The sequence below is a fragment of the Salmo salar genome, chromosome ssa11 (genome assembly GCF_905237065.1).
Source record: "Salmo salar chromosome ssa11, Ssal_v3.1, whole genome shotgun sequence".
Classification (NCBI taxonomy): domain Eukaryota; kingdom Metazoa; phylum Chordata; class Actinopteri; order Salmoniformes; family Salmonidae; genus Salmo; species Salmo salar.
The window spans coordinates 17,090,304-17,114,233 of record NC_059452.1 but is presented as its reverse complement, the minus strand read 5'-3'; the positions used below and the strand labels follow the sequence as shown (position 1 = coordinate 17,114,233).

At 44.0% G+C, this 23,930-nt stretch overlaps 1 protein-coding gene across 1 annotated transcript; it reads right to left on the bottom strand.

Annotated features, from left to right (window-relative positions):
- Window positions 1–1,343: 1,343 nt before the first annotated feature.
- On the bottom strand, window positions 1,344–14,359 carry LOC106562134 (neuronal acetylcholine receptor subunit beta-4). The gene is made up of 6 exons (XM_014126765.2): window positions 14,011–14,359; window positions 5,432–5,577; window positions 4,550–4,594; window positions 3,998–4,107; window positions 2,775–3,837; window positions 1,344–2,176 (listed from the first exon to the last, which is right to left on the bottom strand). The coding sequence occupies exons 1-6, from the start codon at window positions 14,057–14,059 to the stop codon at window positions 2,012–2,014; spliced, it is 1,578 nt and encodes a 525-aa protein (XP_013982240.1). The 5' UTR covers window positions 14,060–14,359; the 3' UTR covers window positions 1,344–2,011.
- Window positions 14,360–23,930: the final 9,571 nt, after the last annotated feature.

Sequence of the window (23,930 nt, the reverse complement as noted above, 5' to 3'; positions counted from 1 at the left end):
GAAAAAGTATGGTATCTGGGGTTTCAAAGGCAAGACCGCTTCAATTCACGCGAAGCAAGAGTTCATGATGATGGACAGAGGTATACTGTTGCACCATTCAGTCATCGACGACTTGTGGTAACTGGTAACGTTTTACGTGCATGATACAATATACTATTGTTCTTCAAGTCACAATGAACAGAAGTAGAGCCAGGAAAAAGGTTAAACAGCAGCGTTATGATAAAACACTTACAATGCATCAATTTGTTTTACAGTGTGTGCAAGGTATTCAAGCAAAATCGCATCAACGGAAAAATATAATAGTTCCAAGAGAGGTCATCCACTGAGTGTGAAAGATGCTCTCAACTGCACTCACACCACACTAAAGCTCACACAAAGCCCAGGCCAGGCACCCCAACCCCCTCTTGACAAGCAGCCTTCACATACCTCATATCAGAGCTAGCCTTCCATTAACCCTTTTCATTTATTACTTTGGATGCAGCTTCAAACTATCAATCCACTTTCATTAAGAGTAGGAATCGTGCCCATTACCAAGGTCTCTCCTAAGGTATGACATAAATAATAATGGCCTGCTGCTGTAAATAAATTCTGAGGACTGTGTTAGCATGTTACATCTGTGCTTATCGAGCTGATAGAACAGAAGACCTGTGCTGTTATGTTATGTTATTGTCATGCCAGTGTGGCTGTATAGATAAAGCATTATTTAAAATTATTTGAACATTATTATTGTAATTCCACCCCCAAAATTCAGACAAAACAAAAAACAGAAACATTAACATCAAGACATAGGTGTAGTACTATAAACATTGGCAAGACAGACCAACAAAGATGATAAAGATCCCATTTAGTAAAGAGGCTACTCTTTCATAGAGGTGTAAGCATATTAGAAGGGTACAATCTTTCATCATATTAAGTTAAAAGCACCCAGCTTGCACATTTCCTAGAAGTCAGTGCGGTATTCCTAAACTCCCCAGTAGGCAGGCTGATGTTTAGACTGTCAGTGTAATCACATATCATCAGTTGAGGTAGGAGATTCACATGATTAATGAGTCAGGAACAGAGCTGCTTTGCCTTGTCATTAGCAGCTGATGTGACAGAAAGTCAGTGATAAACAGGGTTCTGGCGATTGATCAAAGGAGAGAGTGATACCTATAGCAAGAGAGTCAGTGCAATTTCAATGGATGTGATGCCAGAGTGGGCATTAAAACGTGGCCAGTAGATGGCACAATATGTAACTTCTTGTGTGGCTGTTTCACTATTAGGATCACTGCCTTTATGTTTCTGTTCATGGATAAATCAGGAAACTTAGACATAACAAAATAAACAGTACAAATATATTTTTTAAACTGGAACTGTTTATTGCATTAAAATAATACATCTGTGGGGAATATCCCCAGTAATTCACAGGTGATAGACTTGTAACTCATACACCAACTCATTTTATATATGGGGTGTATCAGTTAGGAGGCCTCTTTATAACACCCTAGCTTGAGTCATAATGTTCTGAGCTACATGATTTTGCCCAATATCCATCTTATCAATGTGACCTAATATAACTGAGTCAAGCTATTTTATTTTATCACACTGGACATCATTTCATTTAGTACCCCATCACTTTAGACTTTATTGGAAATTTAATCAAACTCACTGACCTTTTTATACATTTATAGATTTTTTTTCATGACACATTACATTTCAACAACAGGGTGATATAACATGGAGAGAAATCGGGAGTCAAATGATATCTGACATATCTCTGTATTATGTGGGTTATTACTCCACCCGGGTAATGTTTGTACTTTCAGTCTGGTTTTAGAGGGACATCTTTGTATCTCTGCTTCAACTACATGAAAAAAGTAAACTCTTCCTTGTACCAAATTGCCATGTTAGGACCAGGTAAGAGAAACAGAAAGAGATACAGAGACGTGTATTGCTGTAGGCCACATGGCGTTGGTTGATGTTCTATGACCCTTATTTCTATGTATGACCCCCATACTTCTTGGGGATGGGTTCAGGTACGGGGTGTGTCTGAGCTGGGCTGCTGGATGGGGACTATTGAATGCTGAAATAGAGGCTGGAGGAAGAGACCCAGGGTTCCAGTCACACACACTATTATAAAGATCCACAGGAACATACGGTCCACCACCATTGCCACATACTTCCAGTCCTCAATCACCTGGGAACACACAGAGAACACAGTATGGTCACATTACTGTCATGTTCATACAGTAACACCTGCGGCATGCAGAAATTGGGTATGGAGTACAATATGTGATTGATGAGTTTAAAAGTGATGCAAATGTAATATAAGATGAAGAAACAAAGAGAAAGCACCAGTGTAAATATTACTGAGCCAGACCTTGTAGCAGCTACTGACCCTTTCACCCCTCTCCTCTGCTGTCCTCGGCAGTTTTTGAAGGCCGACATTTTTCAAGCCTGGTTATTTCACTTTTACATTGATTTATTTATGAAAACAATCTATTACAACAGTCTGGGTTATTTTACTGGATTGTATTCTCAACTACCTCACATCCCAGTATTCTTCATTCCTGGCCTTTGAGGATCACAGCGTGTGCAGGCTTTTGTCCTAGCCCAGCACTTACAAAACTGGTCCAGCTGATCAAGGCCATGATCATTAGTGGAGCCAGGTGCTAAAGTACTAAGCTGTACACACTACGTCTCTGCAGGACCAAGGATAAAAAACACTGCTTTGAGTCCTAACTCCAGCTCATTTCACAACACTAACCCCATTGACATGGTCATGGTTCACTTACATTCTGGTTATCATCGTCCCCCATCATGTGATCAGCCACGAAGCGGACCCCGTCCACTGCCTCCTGGACATCTCCCCCCCAGTCTGGGCTGCCTCTCTGGCGGAGGTCCTGGGAGGAGGGGAAGCTGTTGGGCAGGAACTCAGTGGAGCAGGCCTCCCCCTTCCTGAAGGTGTGGGTGTACCCCAGCGGAGCTGTGACTTTGTTGTAAAAGTGTCCCGGGGAGGAGAAGGCTGAGGCAGAGGAGGAAGACATGGCAGCAGTGGTGGCTGTTTTGGACATGGCGGTGGCAGGGTAGCCCAGGTCCGCCAGGATGGACCTGCGAGCTCGGAGTTGTCTCTGTTGGCGCAGCCGCTGGCGGGCAGAGTTATTCTGCGGGCGTCTCATGAAGAGCAGATGGGGCAGCTTGTTGAGGAACACTACCTTGACCCAGGAGGGCATGGTGTGTGTGCTGGGGGAGCGGTGGTGCACGTTGAGCACACACACACTGGTGATGATGGAGAAGGTCACCAGCACCATGGTGAACATTAGGTACTTCCCGATCAGAGGCACGTCCAGCGAGGTGGGAGGGACGATCTTGGAGATCAGGAGGAGGAACACAGTGAGGGCCAGGAGGACTGAGATACACAGAGTCATCTTCTCCCCACAGTCAGACGGCAGGTAGAAGACCAGAATGGCCAGAGAGGTGATCAGGACACAGGGGATGATTAGGTTGATGGTGTAGAACAGCGGCTTCCTCTTGATGATGAAGTCATAGGTGAGGTCCACGTAGGTAGGATCCAGAGGGTTAACCGTCCGCCTGCCCGGCAGGGCCAAGATGTCCCATTCCCCACTGGGAGTGAAGTCGTCCATGCTGGCCACCCCTGACTTCAGGACCAAATCGAGCTCGGTGTGGTCATAGGTCCACGACCGGAACTTGAGCGTGCAGTTCTGCTGGTCAAAGGGGAAGTGCTTGACCTCGATCTTGCAGGCACTCTTATAAATGGCCGGAGGGAGCCAGAAGATGCTGCCATTGAACTGGACAATGGCATTGGTGAAGACTGTTACCTCATAGGTTCCATCCGCACTATGGAGAGAGTGATGAGGGAGGTAGGGGGAGAGGACTCCATTACAGAAACGTATTATGTCTTTATGAGAAAATTTGATTTTCATGATCTGTAAATTACATGAGAAAATGTGTTCATCATTTGGAAAATGTATCGGGACAATGAATAATGCTTACTTACTTGTTATAGAGCACAATATCAGGTAGCCAGATGTGTCTGGAAGGAATACGTAGCTTGTCAATGCCATCATATTGAGAAGGGTCCCATGATAGCCTATAGTCATCCCAGTGCTGGAGAGACAGGGGGTTACATATTTAACATTTTAGTCATTTAGCAGACTTAGATGAGCAATTAGGGTTAAGTGCCTTGTTCAAGGGCACATAGAGAGATGTTTCACCTAGTCAGCTCGGGGATTCCAACCAGCGACCTTTCGGTTACTGGCCCAACGCTCTTAACTGATAGGCTACCCTCACTGTTCTGACTGTTGCACTCAGTCACATAAGGACTCTCTCCCAACACCAGATGCAATTACACACTTAATTATCATTGAAATGAAAAGTGGTGAATGGTGTGGGCACAATTATCAGTCTGTTCTGTTCCGGATTGTCTGAGTCAGAGGCATGGTTCTGCTTTAATTCAGGTTCAGCGACAAGGACACGAGCTGGAGACGGACGAGGGGACAGACTGAGTAATGAATGTTTAATAGGATAGGACCATAATCTTCACGCTTACCTGTGTGAGCCAAACATTGGTGGTCATAATCTGCTCTCTCTCATTCTGGAAAGGAAAAAGACAGTGTTAGCTTCATTTAGAAACAGACTATTTACTATACGATACACAAAGCATGTTTAATGACAAAACTCAGACTCCAGCACACATTCCTCTAGTGCACATGCTTGATTTAGAAGAGAGTAAAAGTGAGAGATGGGTTTCCACGCTGAATAAATTCCCTACACATGGGGTCAATTGTTAAGATAAATGATACCCTCGCCTGGAACACATCTGCCATCTGAGCGCCGTTGGACCTGTTGATAAATCCACAGAGCGCTTGCATCAACTCTGAACAGCAAGTAAAACGAACACCCCTAAAAAGGAGTGGGCAGCAGAGTGGGCAAACCTCCAATGTACGCAGCAGCACAATGCTTTAAAACAAATATATCACACTTCTCATACCATTACACTTTACAGGACATTCAAAATTCAATTACCAAAGAAGAGGAGGACAATAAGAGGCCATAAACAGAGGATGCATGTGTCCTGCTGTTATTCTCTGGGCCATGCCAGGGCAGAAAGGAAGGGAGGGAGGGACCCTGTAAATCAGTGTGAGACTCCAACGTCCTCTCCTGCGGCAGCTTTACAGCTCCTTCTAACGCAATGTGCTGAAGTTTCAATCTGGACATGACAGAGATGGAGAGCATAGCACTGCCAGATCCATACTATACCCATGCTGTCATTAGGGCCAGGGCCTTTCAGTAGAATTTGTGTAAGTAATTAACATGGTTGCCACTGGCTCCTCTGAGCTCTGCTCTCCTTTTCTGTTTTCTCATCTTTGCTCTCTCCTCTCCGTCTCAGGGCCTCTAACTGGCTCTATGGAATGGTTATCATGAGACTCACCACACTGATGAGTTGGGCCAGGGACACCTGTAGTTTGACAGTGACCCGCTCTGTCCTGTTCACAGCTGGGCGGATCAGCTTGTTGTAGCGATCCTTTCCCAGCAGACAGTTCATCAGACGTTCCTCTGAGTCCGCACAACTGCCACCTATGGATAGAGTCAACAGTGATTTGGAGATAGTTTCGGCAAATAGTCACAGTTGTTACCTTTATTGCAATTGTGTTATAACAATGACAAAACTAGATTACTGTGCGATAAAAAAATACCCACTGGCTGTATCTGTTGTGTTTAGTCACTGGTTTTATAGCTGGACTGTCACGCCTGTGTTTTTATGTTGTTTCATGGAGCATGTTTTATAGCCCAGCGTGGACTGGATGAAAACTGTGTTGCTGACTCTGCAGTGTTTCATTCTTTCAGCTCCCCAACCCAGGACAAAGAGGAGCAGAACAAAACACCTACTGTGACACTTCCTGGTTTTTATACCCTTGTACCTGGAGGTGTTTAATAGCGTTCCAAAAAACCCAGCATACTAAAGTGGAGAATGCATGTCTGATAGGGCTTGGACTTTGTTAAATATACTGCTCAAAAAAATAAAGGGAACACTTAAACAACACATCCTAGATCTGAATGAAAGAAATAATCTTATTAAATACTTTTTTCTTTACATAGTTGAATGTGCTGACAACAAAATCACACAAAAATAATCAATAGAAATCCAATTTATCAACCCATGGAGGTCTGGATTTGGAGTCACACTCAAAATTAAAGTGGAAAACCACACTACAGGCTGATCCAACTTTGATGTAATGTCCTTAAAACAAGTCAAAAATGAGGCTCAGTAGTGTGTGTGGCCTCCACGTGCCTGTATGACCTCCCTACAACGCCTGGGCATGCTCCTGATGAGGTGGCGGATGGTCTCCTGAGGGATCTCCTTCCAGACCTGGACTAAAGCATCCGCCAACTCCTGGACAGTCTGTGGTGCAACGTGGCGTTGGTGGATGGAGCGAGACATGATGTCCCAGATGTGCTCAATTGGATTCAGGTCTGGGGAACGGGCGGGCCAGTCCATAGCATCAATGCCTTCCTCTTGCAGGAACTGCTGACACACTCCAGCCACATGAGGTCTAGCATTGTCTTGCATTAGGAGGAACCCAGGGCCAACCGCACCAGCATATGGTCTCACAAGGGGTCTGAGGATCTCATCTCGGTACCTAATGGCAGTCAGGCTACCTCTGGCGAGCACATGGAGGGCAGTGCGGCCCCCCAAAGAAATGCCACCCCACACCATGACTGACCCACCGCCAAACCGGTCATGCTGGAGGATGTTGCAGGCAGCAGAACGTTCTCCACGGCGTCTCCAGACTCTGTCACGTCTGTCACGTGCTCAGTGTGAACCTGCTTTCATCTGTGAAGAGCATAGGGCGCCAGTGGCGAATTTGCCAATCTTGGTGTTCTCTGGCAAATGCCAAACGTCCTGCACGGTGTTGGGCTGTAAGCACAACCCCCACCTGTGGATGTCGGGCCCTCATACCACCCTCATGGAGTCTGTTTCTGACCGTTTGAGCAGACACAGGCACATTTGTGGCCTGCTGGAGGTCATTTTGCAGGGCTCTGGCAGTGCTTCTCCTGCTCCTCCTTGCACAAAGGCGGAGGTAGCGGTCCTGCTGCTGGGTTGTTGCCCTCCTACGGCCTCCTCCACGTCTCCTGATGTACTGGCCTGTCTCCTGGTAGCGCCTCCATGCTCTGGACACTACGCTGATAGACACAGCAAACCTTCTTGCCACAGCTCGCATTGATGTGCCATCCTGGATGAGCTGCACTACCTGAGCCACTTGTGTGGGTTGTAGACTCCGTCTCATTCTACCACTAGAGTGAAAGCACCGCCAGCATTCAAAAGTGACCAAAACATCAGCCAGGAAGCATAGGAACTGAGAAGTGGTCTGTGGTCCCCACCTGTAGAACCACTCCTTTATTGGGGGTGTCTTGCTAATTGCCTATAATTTCCATCTGTTGTCTATTCCATTTGCACAACAGCATGTGAAATTTATTGTCAATCAGTGTTGCTTCCTAAGTGGACAGTTTGATTTCACAGAAGTGTGATTGACTTGGAGTTACATTGTGTTGTTTAAGTGTTCCCTTTATTTTTTTGAGCAGTGTATATAGTAAAAAAATATATGAGGGCCTTGGAGCTATCTGCGGAATAATTAACATCCGGGAAATGGGAGGGGAGATGTCTCTGCAGAGTGTTAATGATTCTGCATGTGGCAGAGCCAGAGCCTAAAGCCACATGATCAGCCTTTTGTCTTATGTGAGCTCCAGCCATGAATACCATCAAATGAACCAAACCAACACACCCTCTGCTCCTTGATAAACAATGCGCAAGTCAGTTTACACCCCCCCCCCTCCCCGAGGGAGGAAGGACAGGGAGGCGTAGATGATAAAACGCTCTCTCTTCCACCAACAACCCTCTCTTCCCCCACCAGCCCTGCTCTATAGTGAGTAATGCTCTGTCATACAGTAGCAGAGAGTAGCTGAGTAGCCCAGTCAGGAGAAATTGTTTTGGAGAAAAATGCTTAGTCAAATGCCCTGGAGTAATCTTTACAATAGCTTCTAAGACTGTTGCAATGAAAAATATTACTTTGAAGATTCATGATTTGGTATTTGGTATTTTATTAGGATCCCCATTAGCTGTTGCGATAGCAGCAGCTACTCTTCCTGGGGTCCACACAAAACATGAAACATGAAATAATACTGAACATTAATAGACAAGAACAGCTCAAGGACAGAACTACATACATTTAAAATGTTACATTGTCTACATATCATTACATACAAACAATATCTAGCTCAAATAGGGGAGAGGCGTTGTTTTTTTTAAACCAAATTTGCTGTTTACTTGAGCAATCTTTGATGGAAGGGAGTTCCATGCAATAATGGCTCTATATAATACTGTACATTTTCTTCAATTTGTTCTGGATTTGGGGACCGTGAAAAGACCCCTGGTGGCATGTCTGGTAGGGTAAGTATGTGTGTCAGTGCTGTGTGTAAATTGACTATGCAAACAATTTGGAATTTTCTAAATTGTTTCTTATAAAAACAAGAAGTGATGCAGTCGGACTCTCCTCTACTTTTAGCCAAGGGAGACTGGCATGCATAGTATTGATTCACATTTATGGACGATGGTAGCTAAAAATAAGATACATGTTTTGACTAAAGATCCCTTCCCGATAGTGTATTATCAGACAGGCCCATGTGCCAGTTTGTGCCAGGCAATTACCACAAATCCTAATTATCGAGGTATAGCTTCATGTAGAGAGAGTTGAGAGTGTCCAACAGGACTCCCTCATAGACTGGTGAATGTTTCCATGGCTACCCTATCATCAGTCACTTGGCTGGACTCCCATCAAACACAATGGGTCCTCTACAAGACAGATGGCATGTTGTCAAAGCCCTGGGAGGCTGCTGTCAAACATCCACACTCCTTACCCAGAGGTGAAGGACACTGGCCAGTGGGAGAGCAGGCAATTCAAACTAGTAATCACTACCTGTTGAGAAGGGCTATTACACTGTGTGTGTGTGTGTGTGTGTGTGTGTGTGTGTGTGTGTGTGTGTGTGTGTGTGTGTGTGTGTGTGTGTGTGTGTGTGTGTGTGGTGTGTGTGTGTGCACGTGTGTGTATGTATCAACTGGGTTTTGAAAGGGGAGACAGGCTATAGGGAGGTCAGAGACCTGGCGGTGTGGTGCCAGGACAACAACCTCTCCCTCAATGTGAGCAAGACAAAGGAGCTGATCGTGGACTACAGGAAAAGGAGGGCTGAACAGGCCCCCATTAACATCGACAGGGCTGTAGTGGAGCGGGTCGAGAGTTTCAAGTTCCTTAGTGTCCACATCACCAACGAACTATCATGCTTCAAACACACCAAGACAGTCATGAAGAGGGCACAACACCACCTTTTCCCCCTCAGGAGACTGAAAAGATTTGGCATGGGTTCCCAGATCCTCAAAAAGTTCTACAACTGCAGAATCGAGAGCATCCTGACCGGTTGCATCACCGCCTGGTATGGTAACTGCTCAGCATCTGACCGTAAGGCGCTACAGAGGGTAGTGCATATGGCCCAGTACATCACTGGGGCCAAGCTTCCTGCCATCCAAGACCTATACACTAAGGGGTGTCAGAGGAAGGTCCAAAAAATTATCAAAGATTCCAGTCACCCTAGTCATAGACTGTTCTCTCTGCTAACGCACGGCAAGTGGTACCGGAGCGCCAAGTCTAGGACCAAAAGGCTCCTGAACAGCTTCTACACCCAAGCCATAAGACTGCTGAACAATTAATCAAATGGCTATTTACATTGACACTGTTTATTATCTATGCACAGTCCCTTTATCCCTACCTACATGTACAAATTACCTTGACTAACCAGTACCCCCGCACATTGACTCAGTACCGGTATCCCCTGTATATAGCCTCGTTATTGTTATTCTTATTGTGTTACTTTTTTTCTTTTTCTTAACTCCATTTCTTGAACTGCTTTTTGTTGGTAAAGGGCTTGTAAGTAAGCATTTCACGGTAAGGTGTTGTACACCTGTTGTATTCGGCGCATGTGACAAATAACATTTGATTTGATTTGAATGTACATGCCTTTTAATGGCAACACTTTAAAAGTGTGGCATTGACATTATCTTGATTGGCAGCAGAGGGCAGCGGTGTTAATACAGTGACTGAATCAGCAATGGTTGACTTTTAAAAAGGTCACTCTGCTCTATGCTCCAAAATACTTCATTCTCAAAAATTGCATCTATGACGAGATTGGGAAGTGCATAATAACCCTGTCTTTTGACCCAATAGAAACAGCAGGCAAAAAACATCCTGTCATCTGGATTTCAGTAAAGGCCCTCAGGACATGCCAGAGGTCCTACTGATTACAGAACACTGTGCAATTTATCTGTATGGTTAGAATATTACTGCCAGGTTCTCCATGCTGAGCACAGACAGACTATGTAGCCTGGTCACCAGCCAGATCTGTGTGCTTTAGCCAGTTCCCCTGGCTTTATTTTCAGGCCATACATGTTATAACAACGTACCAACAAGACAGAGTGGACAAATAAAAAGTGTCAAATTCGCTTGCAAGAAGGTGCTATAAATGGCCAGTGTACTGTATAGGCAAAATGTGATATATGATCCTTTACTCTCCCAGTGACTTCCCTCTCTTCCTGAGAAGGGCCAGTCTGAGCTCCTTCATCAGAGTTATTGTGGTAGTCATGCCCATTTGATGCCCATTTGTTGGAAACCTTTTAACCAAACTCCTCCTCCAACCACAGCACAGTGAATACACACAACATGTTTTCTATGATAATACCCAGAATGCCCTTATGACTGATTGTAAAGGCTACTCAGTCATAATAGGTTTGACATTTCCCTTATGACTGATTGTAAAGGCTACTGAAACATAATAGGTTTGACATTTCCCACATTTTGTTATGTTACAGCCTTATTCTTTCTTTCCTCATAAATCTACAAAAAAAAAATCTGTACTTTGTTGAAGAACCTTTGGCAGAGATTACAGCATCGAGTCTTGGGCATGACGCTACAAGCTTGGCACACCAGTATTTGGGGAGTTTCTCCCATTCTTCTCTGCAAATCTAGTCAAGCTTTGTCAGGTTGGATGGGGAGTGTTGCTGCACAGCTATTTTCAGGTCTTTCCAGAGATGTTCGATCGTTGTCTTGGCTGTGTGCTTAGGGTCATTGTATTGTTGGAAGGTGAACCTTCGCTCCAGTCTGAGGTCCTGAGCGACCTGGAACAGGTTTTCATCAAGGATCTCTCTGTACCTTGCTCCGTTCATCTTTGCCTCGATCCTGACTAGTCTCCCAGTCCCTGCCATTGAAAAACATTCCCACAGCATGATGCTGCCACCACCATGCTTCAACGTAGGGATGGTGCCAGGTTTACTCCAGACGTGACGCTTGGCATTCAGGACAAAGAGTTCAATCTTGGTGGTTCCAAACTTCTTCCATTTAAAAATGATGGAGGCCACTGTGTTCTTGAGGACCTTCAATGCTGCAGAAATGTTTTGGTACCATTCCCCAGATCTGTACCTCAACACAGTCCTGTCTCGGAGCTCTACGGACAATTCCTTTGACCTCATGGCTTGATTTTTGCTCTGACATGGACTTTCAATTGTGGGATCTTATATAGACAGGTGTGTGCCTTTCCAAATCATGTACAATCAATTGAATTTACCACAGGTGGACTCCAAATCAATCAAACATCTCAAGGATGATCAATGGAAACAGGATGCACCTGAGGTCAATATCTGGTGTCATAGCAAAGGGTCTGAATACTTATGTAAATTAGTTATTTATCAGTTTAACAGATTTGCAAAAATGACTAAAAACCTGTTTTCACTTTGTCATTATGGAGTATTGTGTGTAGATTGCTGAGAATTGTATTTATTTTATCAAGGCTGTAACGTAATAAGGCTGTAATGTAACAAAATGTGGGAAAAGTCAAGGGGTCTGAATGCTTTCCGAAGGCACTGTATATACAAAAGTATGTGGACACCCCTTCAAATGAGTGGATTTGGCTATTTCAGCCACACCCATTGCTGACAGGTGTATAAAATCAAGCACACCGCCATGCAATCTCCATGACAAACATTGGCAGTAGAATGGCCTTACTGAAGAGCTCAGTGACTTTCAACGTGGCACCGTCATAGGATGCCACCTTTCCAACAAGTCAGTTTGTCAAATTTCTGCCCTGCTAGAGCTGCACCGGTCAACTGTAACTGTGGTTATTGTGAAGTGGAAACGTCTAAGAGCAACAACGGATCAGCCAAGAAGTAGTAGGCCACACAAGCTCACAGAACGGGACCGCCAAGTGCTGAAGCACATAGCGCGTAAAATCGTCTTTCCTCGGTTGCAACACTCACTACCAAGTTCCAAACTTCCTCTGGAAGCAACATCAGCACAATAACTGTTCACTGGGAACTTCATAAAATTGGTTTCCATGGCTGAGCAGCCACACACAAGCCTAGGATCACCATGCGCAATGCCAAGCATCGGCTGGAGTGGTGTAAAGCTTGCCACCAGTGGAAACGCGTTCTCTGGAGTGATGAATCACACTTCACCATCTGGTAGTCCAATAAACAAATCTGGGTTGGCGGATGCAAAGAGAAAACTACCTGCTTGAATGCATAGTGCCAACTGTAAAGTTTGGTGGAGGAGGAATAATCATTTCTGGGGCTGTTTTTCATGGTTCGGGCTAGGCCCCTTAGTTCCAGTGAAGGGAAATCTTAATACTACAGCATACAATGACATGCTAGACAATTCTGTGGTTCCAACTTTGTGGAAACAGTTTGGGGAAGATCCTTTCCTGTTTCAGCATGACAATGCCCCTGTGCGCTAACTAACAATTTAGCATTTTAGTTAATTAGCAAGTTTTCAACTACTTTTAGCTACTTATCATATTTGCTAACCCTTCCCCTAACCCGTAACATTAACCCAGCTAATATTAGCATTAGCCACAACAAATTAGAATTCTTAACATATCATATGTTTTGAAGACTCGTAAAATTTTGTACATTTGCAAATTCATAACATATCATACAAACTGTAATTAATAACATATTTATTTAACCAAGTAAGTTGACTGAGAACACATTCTCATTTACAGCAATGACCTGGGGAATAGTTTCAGGAGAGAGATGAATGAGCCAATTGTAAGCTGGGGATGATTAGGCAGCCATGATGGTATGAGGGCCAGATTGGGAATTTAGCCAGGACACCGGGGTTAACACCCCTACAATAAGTGCAATGGGATCTTTAATGACCTCAGAGAGTCAGGACACCCGTTTAACATCCCATCCAAAAGCCAGCACCCTACACAGGGCAGTGTCACTGCCCTGGGGCATTGGGATATTTTTTTAGACCAGAGGAAAGAGTGCCTCCTACTGGCCCTCCAACACCACTTCGAGCAGCATCTGGTCTCCCATCCAGGGACTGACCAGGACTAAACCTGCTTAGCTTCAGAAACAAGCCAGCAGTGTGATGCAGGGTGCTATGCTGCTGGCATAATATCATGTGAAAAGGTTGATGGATATCCACAAAATAATACATGCCATACCAAACATAACATATCATACTAAATGGAGTGTGTCGGATTTAAGTAAATAATATGAAATGCTTTTAGGCCAGGTTGGCTGACTAGCCTGTGAATGTGCTTCACTGCTTGTCCTCCTATGTGCGACCTAATAAAGAGTAACACAAATATGGTGTTATTCTCTTGACCATATTGTATCTAATTGATTTAAGACATATGATTGTTGAAATGAAGGCATCAATACATGTTGAACTATGTTCCTCTCTGATAATAAAAAAATAATAATTATGCACTCATGGAAACTTGGCTAACATGAAATTAAATAATGTATTACATGCACTGTAGGTGAATTACAAAAGTGAATTTCCTTTCTGAAGATGTACAATTATAACAACAACATCAGCAAGAACAACAACCCATTGCAAAGAGAATATTTTTCAACTGAACTGACAATGCAATCGAAATTCACATACATTAAATACTTACATTTTATAAAAGTGGAAAGGAAAGTGAGGAGAGTGAGAGTCCGAGTCATTTTGACAGTGCCACGATATCCATCCGTGTCCTCATTCAGGAAGCCTAATAAGAATAGGATCTAACGTGCTTACCGAGCATTCCCAACTCCTAAAAAGCTCCATACATGCGCGCCTGTCCGGCTCTACAAATAACGACACCCGCATTAGTTAGAACAAATATGTACTGAAAACTGTGTGTCTGTATCAGATCGAGATTTGCAGGTGAATTGGGATAGAAACGAGACCCTTTCCACAACCTACACCGTTCCACCTTCCTCACTCGTTGCGCATCGCTCTCACACACAAAATGATCTCCTGAGCGCAAATCTTGCATAGACTAATTGGTATTTCCATCCTTCCATCATTGTTGATATTTAGTCATATGAGCTGTTATAGGTTGTAAGCAGGTTTCTGTGGTACTACTTAGGCTATAAACAATAACATTTATGACAATAAAAAGGATTTGTTTTCTTGATTTATTAACCAACAACAAAATCTATCAAATCTATATTAATTTGACCATATGTTACCATAGTGACGGTTGAATCTAGGCCACTATATGCATGCTACAGTATTACAAAAATATATATAATACATTATTATTTTCCCAATATCAACCCTGCCACATGGATAAATTGCCAAAACACCAATATAGGTCACATGATACCCTAAGTTACCCTACATGAGGATTTCTCACTTAAATGATAATCAAGTATACTGGAGCCTTTATTAAACGTTTTATTAGTGTCCATATTGTGTTAGATGACCAGAAGAGTGTCTGTCCCCTCATCAGATCGAAGGAGTGTGATTATGTATCTCTCGCTCCCTCTCTCCCTCGCTGTACAAGCCTATAGCCCACCTTCCTCTTTCAGTTACACTACACACTCCCTAATCCAACACTGACACAGAAGCTGACATCTCAGTTCAGTTGCTTCTACGTCTGAATGCTCTGACCAGATAACCACAACTAATTCAACTTGTTTGTTTCCTGCCACACGTCTTCTCTGGCTATCATGGTGGATGTGTAATGAGTTGGGTGATTCAGTAACGTCACACAGGTTTGGTGAGGACGTTTGCAATATCCAGTGAGTGATATGTTGGGTGATAAACAACCCTGTGTTTCTTGATGGGACAGATTTACAGTAGTGGTCCCAAGTCAGTCCAATGGCAGAGCAATTTCAGCCCAGCAGATTTACCATCTGCCCACTGCTTAACCCCTCATTATTATGCCCAATGAAGGAGCTGTATCGGACAGAGAGAGCAAGTCCTCATTGTAATGAACAACAAACACACTGCATCTAACTTCCTGGTATTGTTTTCCTTTTAAGGTTGCCTTGATTGTATTATTGTTGATGATATCTGGAAATGTGCATGTTGCTAGCCCCAATTCTAATTTGTGTTCTGATATCTGTTTCACTGATTTCTGCTCTTGTAAAAGACAGGGTTTTCTGCAAGCTTATTACCTAAAAGCTTATTACCAAAAATGGATCAATTGAAAGTGTGGGTTCACAGCTCCAATCCAGATGTGTTGGTCATTACTGAGACGTGATTAAGAAAGAGTGTTTTGAATACTGATGGTAACCTTTCTGGCTATAACCTTTTTTCGGCAAGACAGATCTTTCAAAGGTGGGGAGTGGCAATCTTTACCAAGGATCACCTTCAGTGCTCGGTTGTCTCCACCAAGTCTGTCCCCAAAGAATTTGATGTGCTGGTTTTAAGCATTAAACTTTCAAATAGCTCTTTGTTGACTGTTGCTGGATGTTATCGTCCTCCATCAGCCCCGGCCTGTACCCTTCCAGCCCTAAGCGCTCTCCTGGCCCCTTACACTCAGTCTGAATTTGTCCTGCTAGGTGACCTAAAGTGGGATATGCTTAAATCACCTGACCAAGTCCTAAAGCAATGGGACTCCCTAAATCTTTCTCAGATTATTACCAATCCCACAAGGTATGACTCCAAACACCCAGAAAAGGCTACTCTCCTTTGTTATCCTCACAAATAATCCTGATAGGTGCCAGTCTGGTATTTTCTGTAATGACCTTAGTGATCACTGTTTTACAGCCTGTGTTCCTAATGGCTGCTCAGTGAAACGTCCTGTCCTGATTTGTCATAGACGCTTGCTAAAAAACTGTAATAAGCAAGCCTTCGTTCATGACCTGGGGCCTCATTTATAAACGTTGCATAGGCACAAAAGAAGGCTTACGCCACTTTCTAAGCAAACTTTGGGATTTATAAAAAATTCAAATAAAAAAAACTTGATGGGAGAATGTGCGGTCCTCCTTGGACACTTTGACCCATACGTACGCACATAAACTGGAGAAATGAGAAACTGCGACTCAGATGGCAGAAGGATGAAACTCGAGAAACGCTTTGAAATTGATACCATTGTGTAAAATAAATCTAAATATTAGCTCTCACTGTCACGACTTCTACTGAAGTTGATGCCCCTCCTTGTTCGGGTGGTGTTCGGCGGTCGACGTCACCGGCCTTCTAGCCACCATTGATCAGTTTTTCATTTTCCATTGGTTTTGTCTGGTCTCTTTACACACCTGTTTCATATCCCAGTAATTATATGTTGTGTATTTAACCCCCTGATTCCCCTCATTTCTCTGTCGGTGATTGTTTGTTTGTTATGTACGTGTTGTTTCTATATCGGTGTGTGACGGGTTATTGTTTTACCCGGATTCTTTTCTACGTTGGTTTTGGAAATAAATATTCCATTTTTAAACCACTCTGTTTTCTCCTGCGCTTGACTTCCCTGCCACCTACATACACGGACTATGACACTCACGTATTATATATGAAGAGTTCCCTGGAGTGCACACAAAAAATACATGATTTAGGATAAATACAAACAGAGATCTGCTTTTGCAAAAGAACCCCTCAAATGTATTCTCATAAATGATAAGGTGAACAGTAGGACAAATTACGTTTAAACTGATGCCGTTTTCGATGCCTCAGTCGGGCAGATAGGAGTGCACAGTTTCATATATTGTTATCACATGTTCGTTGCGCAGAACTGTCAATGTGATAATGGCCCTGTCATTGTCAGTTACAATCAGGGTAATCACCACACCTGAAGGTACGCAATTGGGTAGCTTTGACGATCAAATGGGTGGGTATAAAAAGACATGCAATTACAATGCATAATGACGCACAATGGCTGCTTTGGCACTGTTGGAAGATTTGGCGAATTTCTGAGAGGGTCCGACCTTCTGAATTTTCAGAGACCAGCAACATTTACTGGCCAATGACGATGAGTGGCTTATGAGCCGGTTTCCGATTACCAAGACCTTTTGGCCTCCACTTTTATGTCGGACCACTTTTGTTTCTGAGAGGGTCAGACCTTCTGAGCCAGCAGCTTTCACAGCGTCCGCCTCATGCTGCCACTCTAACGCCTTTTGGCATTTGTAATGTCCGCCAAACAATATCTTTGTTCTTGCTACAAGAACTTCCAAATTTCTTTTTTTAGCTTTTCTGTTGGGATTTGCAGTCATTGTTCAGTTGATTGTGATTTATAAAGTGAAACCGGCGTGGGACGTGCATGCGCACTATGTTATAAATCAGAATACGTCCATATGCGTGAATCCTCCACACAGCTTTATAAATGAGGCCCTTGGCCTCTGTAAATTGGTATAGAATCAGCTTGATCCCCTCTGTGGAAGAAGATTGGACCTAATGTTTTGATATCTTCAGTGATATTGTTAACAAACACGCCTCCATAAAGAAAATGAGAATTAAAAACAGGTTCAGCCCCTGGTTCGACTGTGATCTTGCAGAGTTACTCCACCTCAAGAATTGCATTTGGTGAAAGTCTTGGCACAAGCATACTCAGTGAGAAATAAGTGCACTCAGGCTATCCAGAAGGACAGTTAGTTAATTTAAGGAGCATTTCTCTCTCTCTGGGTCAAAACCCAAGAAGTTCTTGAAAATGGTCAAAGACCTGGAGAATAAACCCTCCTCCTCGCAGCTGCCCGTGTCCCTTAAAGTTGATGATGTGGTTGTTACTGACAAGAAGCACATGGCTGAGCTCTTTAATCACCACTTCATTAAGTCAGGATTCCTATTTAACTCAGCCATGCCTCCTTGCCCATCCAACATTTCCACATCTCCCACCCCCTAATGCGACTAGCCCCGATGCTCATCCCTCTTTTTCACCTGCCCTGCTACAAAGTTTCTCCCTGCAGGTGGTTACTGAGTCCGAGGTGCTAAAGGAGCTCCTTAAACTTGACACCAAAAAAACATCTGGGTCAGATGGTTTAGACCCTTTCTTCTTTAAGGTTGCTGCCCCTATAATTGCTAAGCCTATCTCTGACCTTTTTAACCTGTCTCTCCTCTTTGGGGAGTTTCCCATTGCTTGGAAGGCAGCCACGGTTAGTCCTTTATTTAAAGGGGGAGATCAAGCTGATCCTAACCGTTATAGACCTATTTCTATTTTGCCCTGTTTATCAAAAGTGTTGGAAAAACTTTCTTGATGTCTATAGTATTCTATCTGGTATGCAATCTGGTTTCCGCTCAGGTTATGGATGTGTCACTGCAACCTTAAAGGTCCTTAATGTTACAATTGCCCTTGATTCTAAGCAATGTTGTGCTGCTATTTTTATTGACTTGGCCAAAGGTTTTGATACGATAGACCATTCCATTCTTGTGGGCCGGCTAAGGAGTATTGGTGTCTCTGTGGGGTCTTTGGCCTGGTTTGCTAACTACCTCTCTCAGAGTGCAGTGTATAAAGTCAGAACATCTGCTCTCAGCCACTGCCTGTCAACAATGGTGTACCCCAAGGCTCAATCCTAGGCCCCACGCTCTTCTAAATTTACATCAACAACATAGTTCAAGCAGTAGGAAGCTCTCTCATCCATTTATATGCAGATGATACAGTCTTATACTCAACTGGCCCCTCCCCGGATTTTGTGTTAAACGCTCTACAACAAAGCTTAGTTAGTGTCCAACAAGCTTTCTCTGCCCTTAACCTTGTTCTGAACACCACCAAAACAAAGGTCAGGTGGTTTGGTAAGAAGAATGCTCCTCTCCCCACAGGTGTGATTAATACCTCTGAGGGTTTAGAGCTTGAGGTAGTCACCTCATACAAGCACTTGGGTATGGCTAGACAGTACACTGTCCTGCTCTCAGCACATATCAAAGATGCAGGCTAAAGTTCAAATCAAATCAAATGTATTTATATAGCCTTTCTTACATCAGCTGATATCTCAAACTGCTGTACAGAAACCCAGCCAAAAACCCCAAACAGCAAGCAATGCAGGTGTAGAAGCACGTGGCTAGGAAAAACTCCCTAGAAAGGCCAAAACCTAGGAAGAAACCTAGAGAGGAACCAGGCTATGAGGGGCGGCCAGTCCTCTTCTGGCTGTGCCGGGTGGAGATTATAACAGCACATGGCCTAGATGTTCAAATGTTCATAAATGACCAGCATTGTCAAATATTAATAATCATAGTAGTTGTCGAGGGTGCAACAAGTCAGTAACACAAGAGTAAGTGTCAGTTGGCTTTTTCATAGCCGATCTTTGAGAGTATCTCCACCGCTCCTGCTGTCTCTAGAGAGTTGAAAACAGCAGGTCTGGGACAGGTAGCACGTCCGGTGAATAGGTCAGGGTTCCAGCAGGTCTGGGACAACAGGTCTGGGACAGGTAGCACGTCCGGTGAACAGGTCTGGGTTCCAAAGCTGCAGGCAGAACAGTTGGAACTGGAGCAGCAGCACGGCCAGGTGAACTGGGGACAGCAAGGAGTCATCAAGCCAGGTAGTCCTGAGGCATGGTCCTAGGGCTCAGGTCCTCCGAGAGAGAGAAAGAAAGAAAGAGAAAGAGAGAATTAGAGAGAGCATATTTAAATTCACACAGGACACCGGAAAAGACAAGAGAAATACTCCAGATGTGACAGACTAACCCTAGCCCCCAACACATAAACTACTGCAGCATAAATACTGGAGGCTGAGACAGGAGGGGTCAGGAGACACTGTGGCCCCATCCGATGAAACCCCCGGACAGGGCCAAACAGGTAGGATATAACCCCACCCACTTTGCCAAAGCACAGCCTCCACACCACTGGAGGGATATCTCCAACCACCAACATACCATCCCGGGACAAGGCCGAGTATAGCCCACAAAGATCTCCGCCACGGCACAGCCCAAGGGCGGGCGCCAACCCAGACAGGAAGACCACGTCAGTGACTCAACCCACTCAAGTGACGCACCCCTCCCAGGGACGGCATGGAAGAACACCAGTAAGCCAGTGACTCAGCCCCCGTAATAGGGGTAGAGGCAGAGAATCCCAGTGGAAAGAGGGGAAACCGGCCAGGCAGAGACAGCAAGGGCGGTTCGTTGCTCCAGCCTTTCCGTTCACCTTCACAACCCTGGGCCAGACTACACTTAATCATAGGACCTACTGAAGAGATATGTCTTCAGTAAAGACTTAAAGGTTGAGACTGAGTCTGCGTCTCTCACATGGGTAGGCAGACTATTCCATAAAAATGGAGCTCTATAGGAGAAAGCCCTGCCTCCAGCTGTTTGCTTAGAAATTCTAGGAACAATTAGGAGGCCCGCGTCCTGTGACCGTAGCGTACCTGTAGGTATGTACGGCAGGACCAAATCAGAAAGATAGGTAGGAGCAAGCACATGTAATGCTTTGTAGGTTAGCAGTAAAACCTTGAAATCAGCCCTTGCCTTAACAGGAAGCCAGTGTAGGGAGGCTAGCGCTGGAGTAATATGATCAAATTTTTTGGTTCTAGTCAGGATTCTAGCAGCCGTACTTAGCACTAACTGAAGTTTATTTAGTGCTTTATCCGGGTATCCGGAAAGTAGAGCATTGCAGTAGTCCAACCTAGAAGTAACAAAGGCATGGATTAATTTTTCTGCGTCATTTTTGGACAGAAAGTTTCTGATTTATGCAATGTTACGTAGATGGAAAAAAGCTGTGCTTGAAACAGTCTTGATATGTTCTTCAAAAGAGAGATCAGGGTCCAGAGTAACGCCGAGGTCCTTCACAGTTTTATTTGAGACGACTGTACAACCATCCAGATTAATTGTCAGATTCAACAGAAGATCTCTTTGTTTCTTGGGACCTAGAACAAGCATCTCTGTTTTGTCCGAGTTTAAGAGTAGAAAGTTTGCAGCCATCCACTTCCTTATGTCTGAGACACAGGCTTCTAGCGAGGGCAATTTTGGGGCTTCACCATGTTTCATTGAAATGTACAGCTGTGTGTCATCCGCATAGCAGTGAAATTTAACATTATGTTTTCGAATGACATCCCCAAGAGGTAAAATATATAGTGAAAACAATAGTGGTCCTAAAATGGAACCTTGAGGAACACCGAAATTTACAGTTGATTTGTCAGAGGACAAACCATTCACAGAGACAAACTGATATCTTTCCGACAGATAAGACCTAAACCAGGCCAGAACTTGTCCATGTAGACCAATTTGGGTTTCCAATCTCTCCAAAAGAATGTGGTGATCGATGGTATCAAAAGCAGCACTAAGATCTAGGAGCACGAGGACAGACGCAGAACCTCGGTCTGACGTCATTAAAAGGTCATTTACCACCTTCACAAGTGCAGTCTCAGTGCTATGATGGGGTCTAAAACCAGACTGAAGCGTTTTGTGTACATTGTTTGTCTTCAGGAAGGCCGTGAGTTGCTGCGCAACAGCTTTTTCTAAAATGTTTGAGAGGAATGGAAGATTCGATATAGGCCGATAGTTTTTTATAATTTCTGGGTCAAGATTTGGCTTTTTCAAGAGAGGCATTATTACTGCCACTTATAGTGAGTTTGGTACACATCCGGTGGAAAGAGAGACGTTTATTATGTTCAACATAGGAGGGCCAAGCACAGAAAGCAGCTCTTTCAGTAGTTTAGTTGGAATAGGGTCCAGTATGCAGCTTGAAGGTTTAGAGGCCATGATTATTTTTATCATTGTGTCAAGAGATATAGTACTAAAACACTTTAGTGTCTCCCTTGATCCTAGGTCCTGGCAGGGTTGTGCAGATTCAGGACAACGGAGCTTTGGAGGAATACGCAGATTTAAAGAGGAGTCCGTAATTTGCTTTCTAATGATCATGATCTTTTCCTCAAAGAAGTTCATGAATTCATCACTGCTGAAGTGAGAGCCATCCTCTCTTGGTGAATGCTGCTTTTTAGTTAACTTTGCGACAGTATCAAAAATACATTTCAGATTGTTCTTATTTTCCTCAATTAAGTTGGAAAAATAGGATGATCGAGCAGCAGTGAGGGCTCTTCGATACTGCACGGTACTGTCTTTCCAAGATGTTCGGAAGACTTCCAGTTTGGTGTGGCGCCATTTCTGTTCCAATTTTCTGGAAGCTTGCTTCAGAGCTCGTGTATTTTCTGTATACCAGGGAGCTAGTTTCTTATGACAAATGTTTTTAGTTTTTAGGGGTGCAACTGCATCTAGGGTATTGCGTAAGGTTAAATTGAGTTCCTCGGTTAGGTGGTTAACTGATTTTTGTCCTCTGACGTCCTTGGGTAGGCAGAGGGAGTCTGGAAGGGCATCAAGGAATCTTTGGGTTGTCTGAGAATTTATAGCACAACTTTTAATGCTTCTTGGTTGGGGTCTGAGCAGATTATCTGTTGCGATTGCGAACGTAATAAAATGGTGGTCCGATAGTCCAGGATTATGAGGAAAAACATTAAGATCCACAACATTTATTCCATGGGACAAAACTAGGTCCAGAGTATGAGTGTGGCAGTGAGTAGGTCCAGAGACATGTTGGACAAAACCCACTGAGTCGATGATAGCTCCGAAAGCCTTTTGAGTGGGTCTGTGGACTTTTCCATGTGAATATTAAAGTCACCAAAAATTAGAATATTATCTGCGATGACTACAAGGTCCGATAGAAATTCAGGGAACTAAGTGAGGAACGCTGCATATGGCCCAGGAGGCCTGTAAACAGTAGCTATAAAAAGTGATTGAGTAGGCTGCATAGATTTCATGACTAGAAGCTCAAAAGACGAAAACGTCGTTGTTGTTTTTTTGGGGGTAAATTTAAATTTGCTATCATAAATGTTAGCAACTCCTCCGCCTTTGCGGGATGCGCAGGGGATATGGTCACTAGTGTAACCAGGGGGTGAGGCCTCATTTAACACAGTAAATTCATCAGGCTTAAGCCATGTTTCAGTCAGGCCAATCACATCAAGATTATGATCAGTGATTAGTTCATTGACTATAACTGCCTTTGAAGTGAGGGATCTAACATTAAGTAGTCCTATTTTGAGATGTGAGGTATCACAATCTCTTTCAATAATGGCAGGGATGGAGGAGGTCTTTATACTAGTGAGATTGCTAAAGCGAACACCGCCATCTTTAGTTTTGCCCAACCTAGATTGAGGCACAGACACGGTCTCAATGGGGATAGCTGAGCTGACTACACTGACTGTGCTAGTGGCAGACTCCACTAAGCTGGCAGGCTGGCTAACAGCCTGCTGCCTGGCCTGCACCCTATTTCATTGTGGAGCTAGAGGAGTTAGAGCCCTGTCTATGTTCGTAGATAAGATGAGAGCACCCCTCCAGCTAGGATGGAGTCTGTCACTCCTCAACAGGCCAGGCTTGGTCCTGTTTGTGGGTGAGTCCCAGAAAGAGGGCCAATTATTTACAAATTCTATCTTTTGGGAGGGGCAGAATACAGTTTTCAACCAGCGATTGAGTTGTGAGACTCTGCTGTAGACCTCATCACTCCCCCTAACTGGGAGGGGGCCAGAGACAATTAATCGATGCTGACACATCTTTCTAGCTGATTTACACGCTGAAGCTATGTTGCGCTTGGTGACCTCTGACTGTTTCATCCTAACATCGTTGGTGCCGACGTGGATAACAATATCTCTATACTCTCTACACTCGCCAGTTTTAGCTTTAGCCAGCACCATCTTTA

What these genes read in the sequence shown, in the direction of transcription:
- LOC106562134 (XM_014126765.2), bottom strand. Translation starts at nt 14,059, where the DNA reads ATGACTCGGACTCTCACTCTCCTCACTTTCCTTTCCACTTTTATAAAA. An exon ending in CCTTTCCACTTTTATAAAAT is followed by an intron (nt 5,578 to 14,010) that starts GTAAGTATTTAA and finishes CTCTATCCATAG; the next exon opens with GTGGCAGTTGTGCGGACTCA. An exon ending in TGGCCCAACTCATCAGTGTG is followed by an intron (nt 4,595 to 5,431) that starts GTGAGTCTCATG and finishes TTTCCTTTCCAG; the next exon opens with AATGAGAGAGAGCAGATTAT.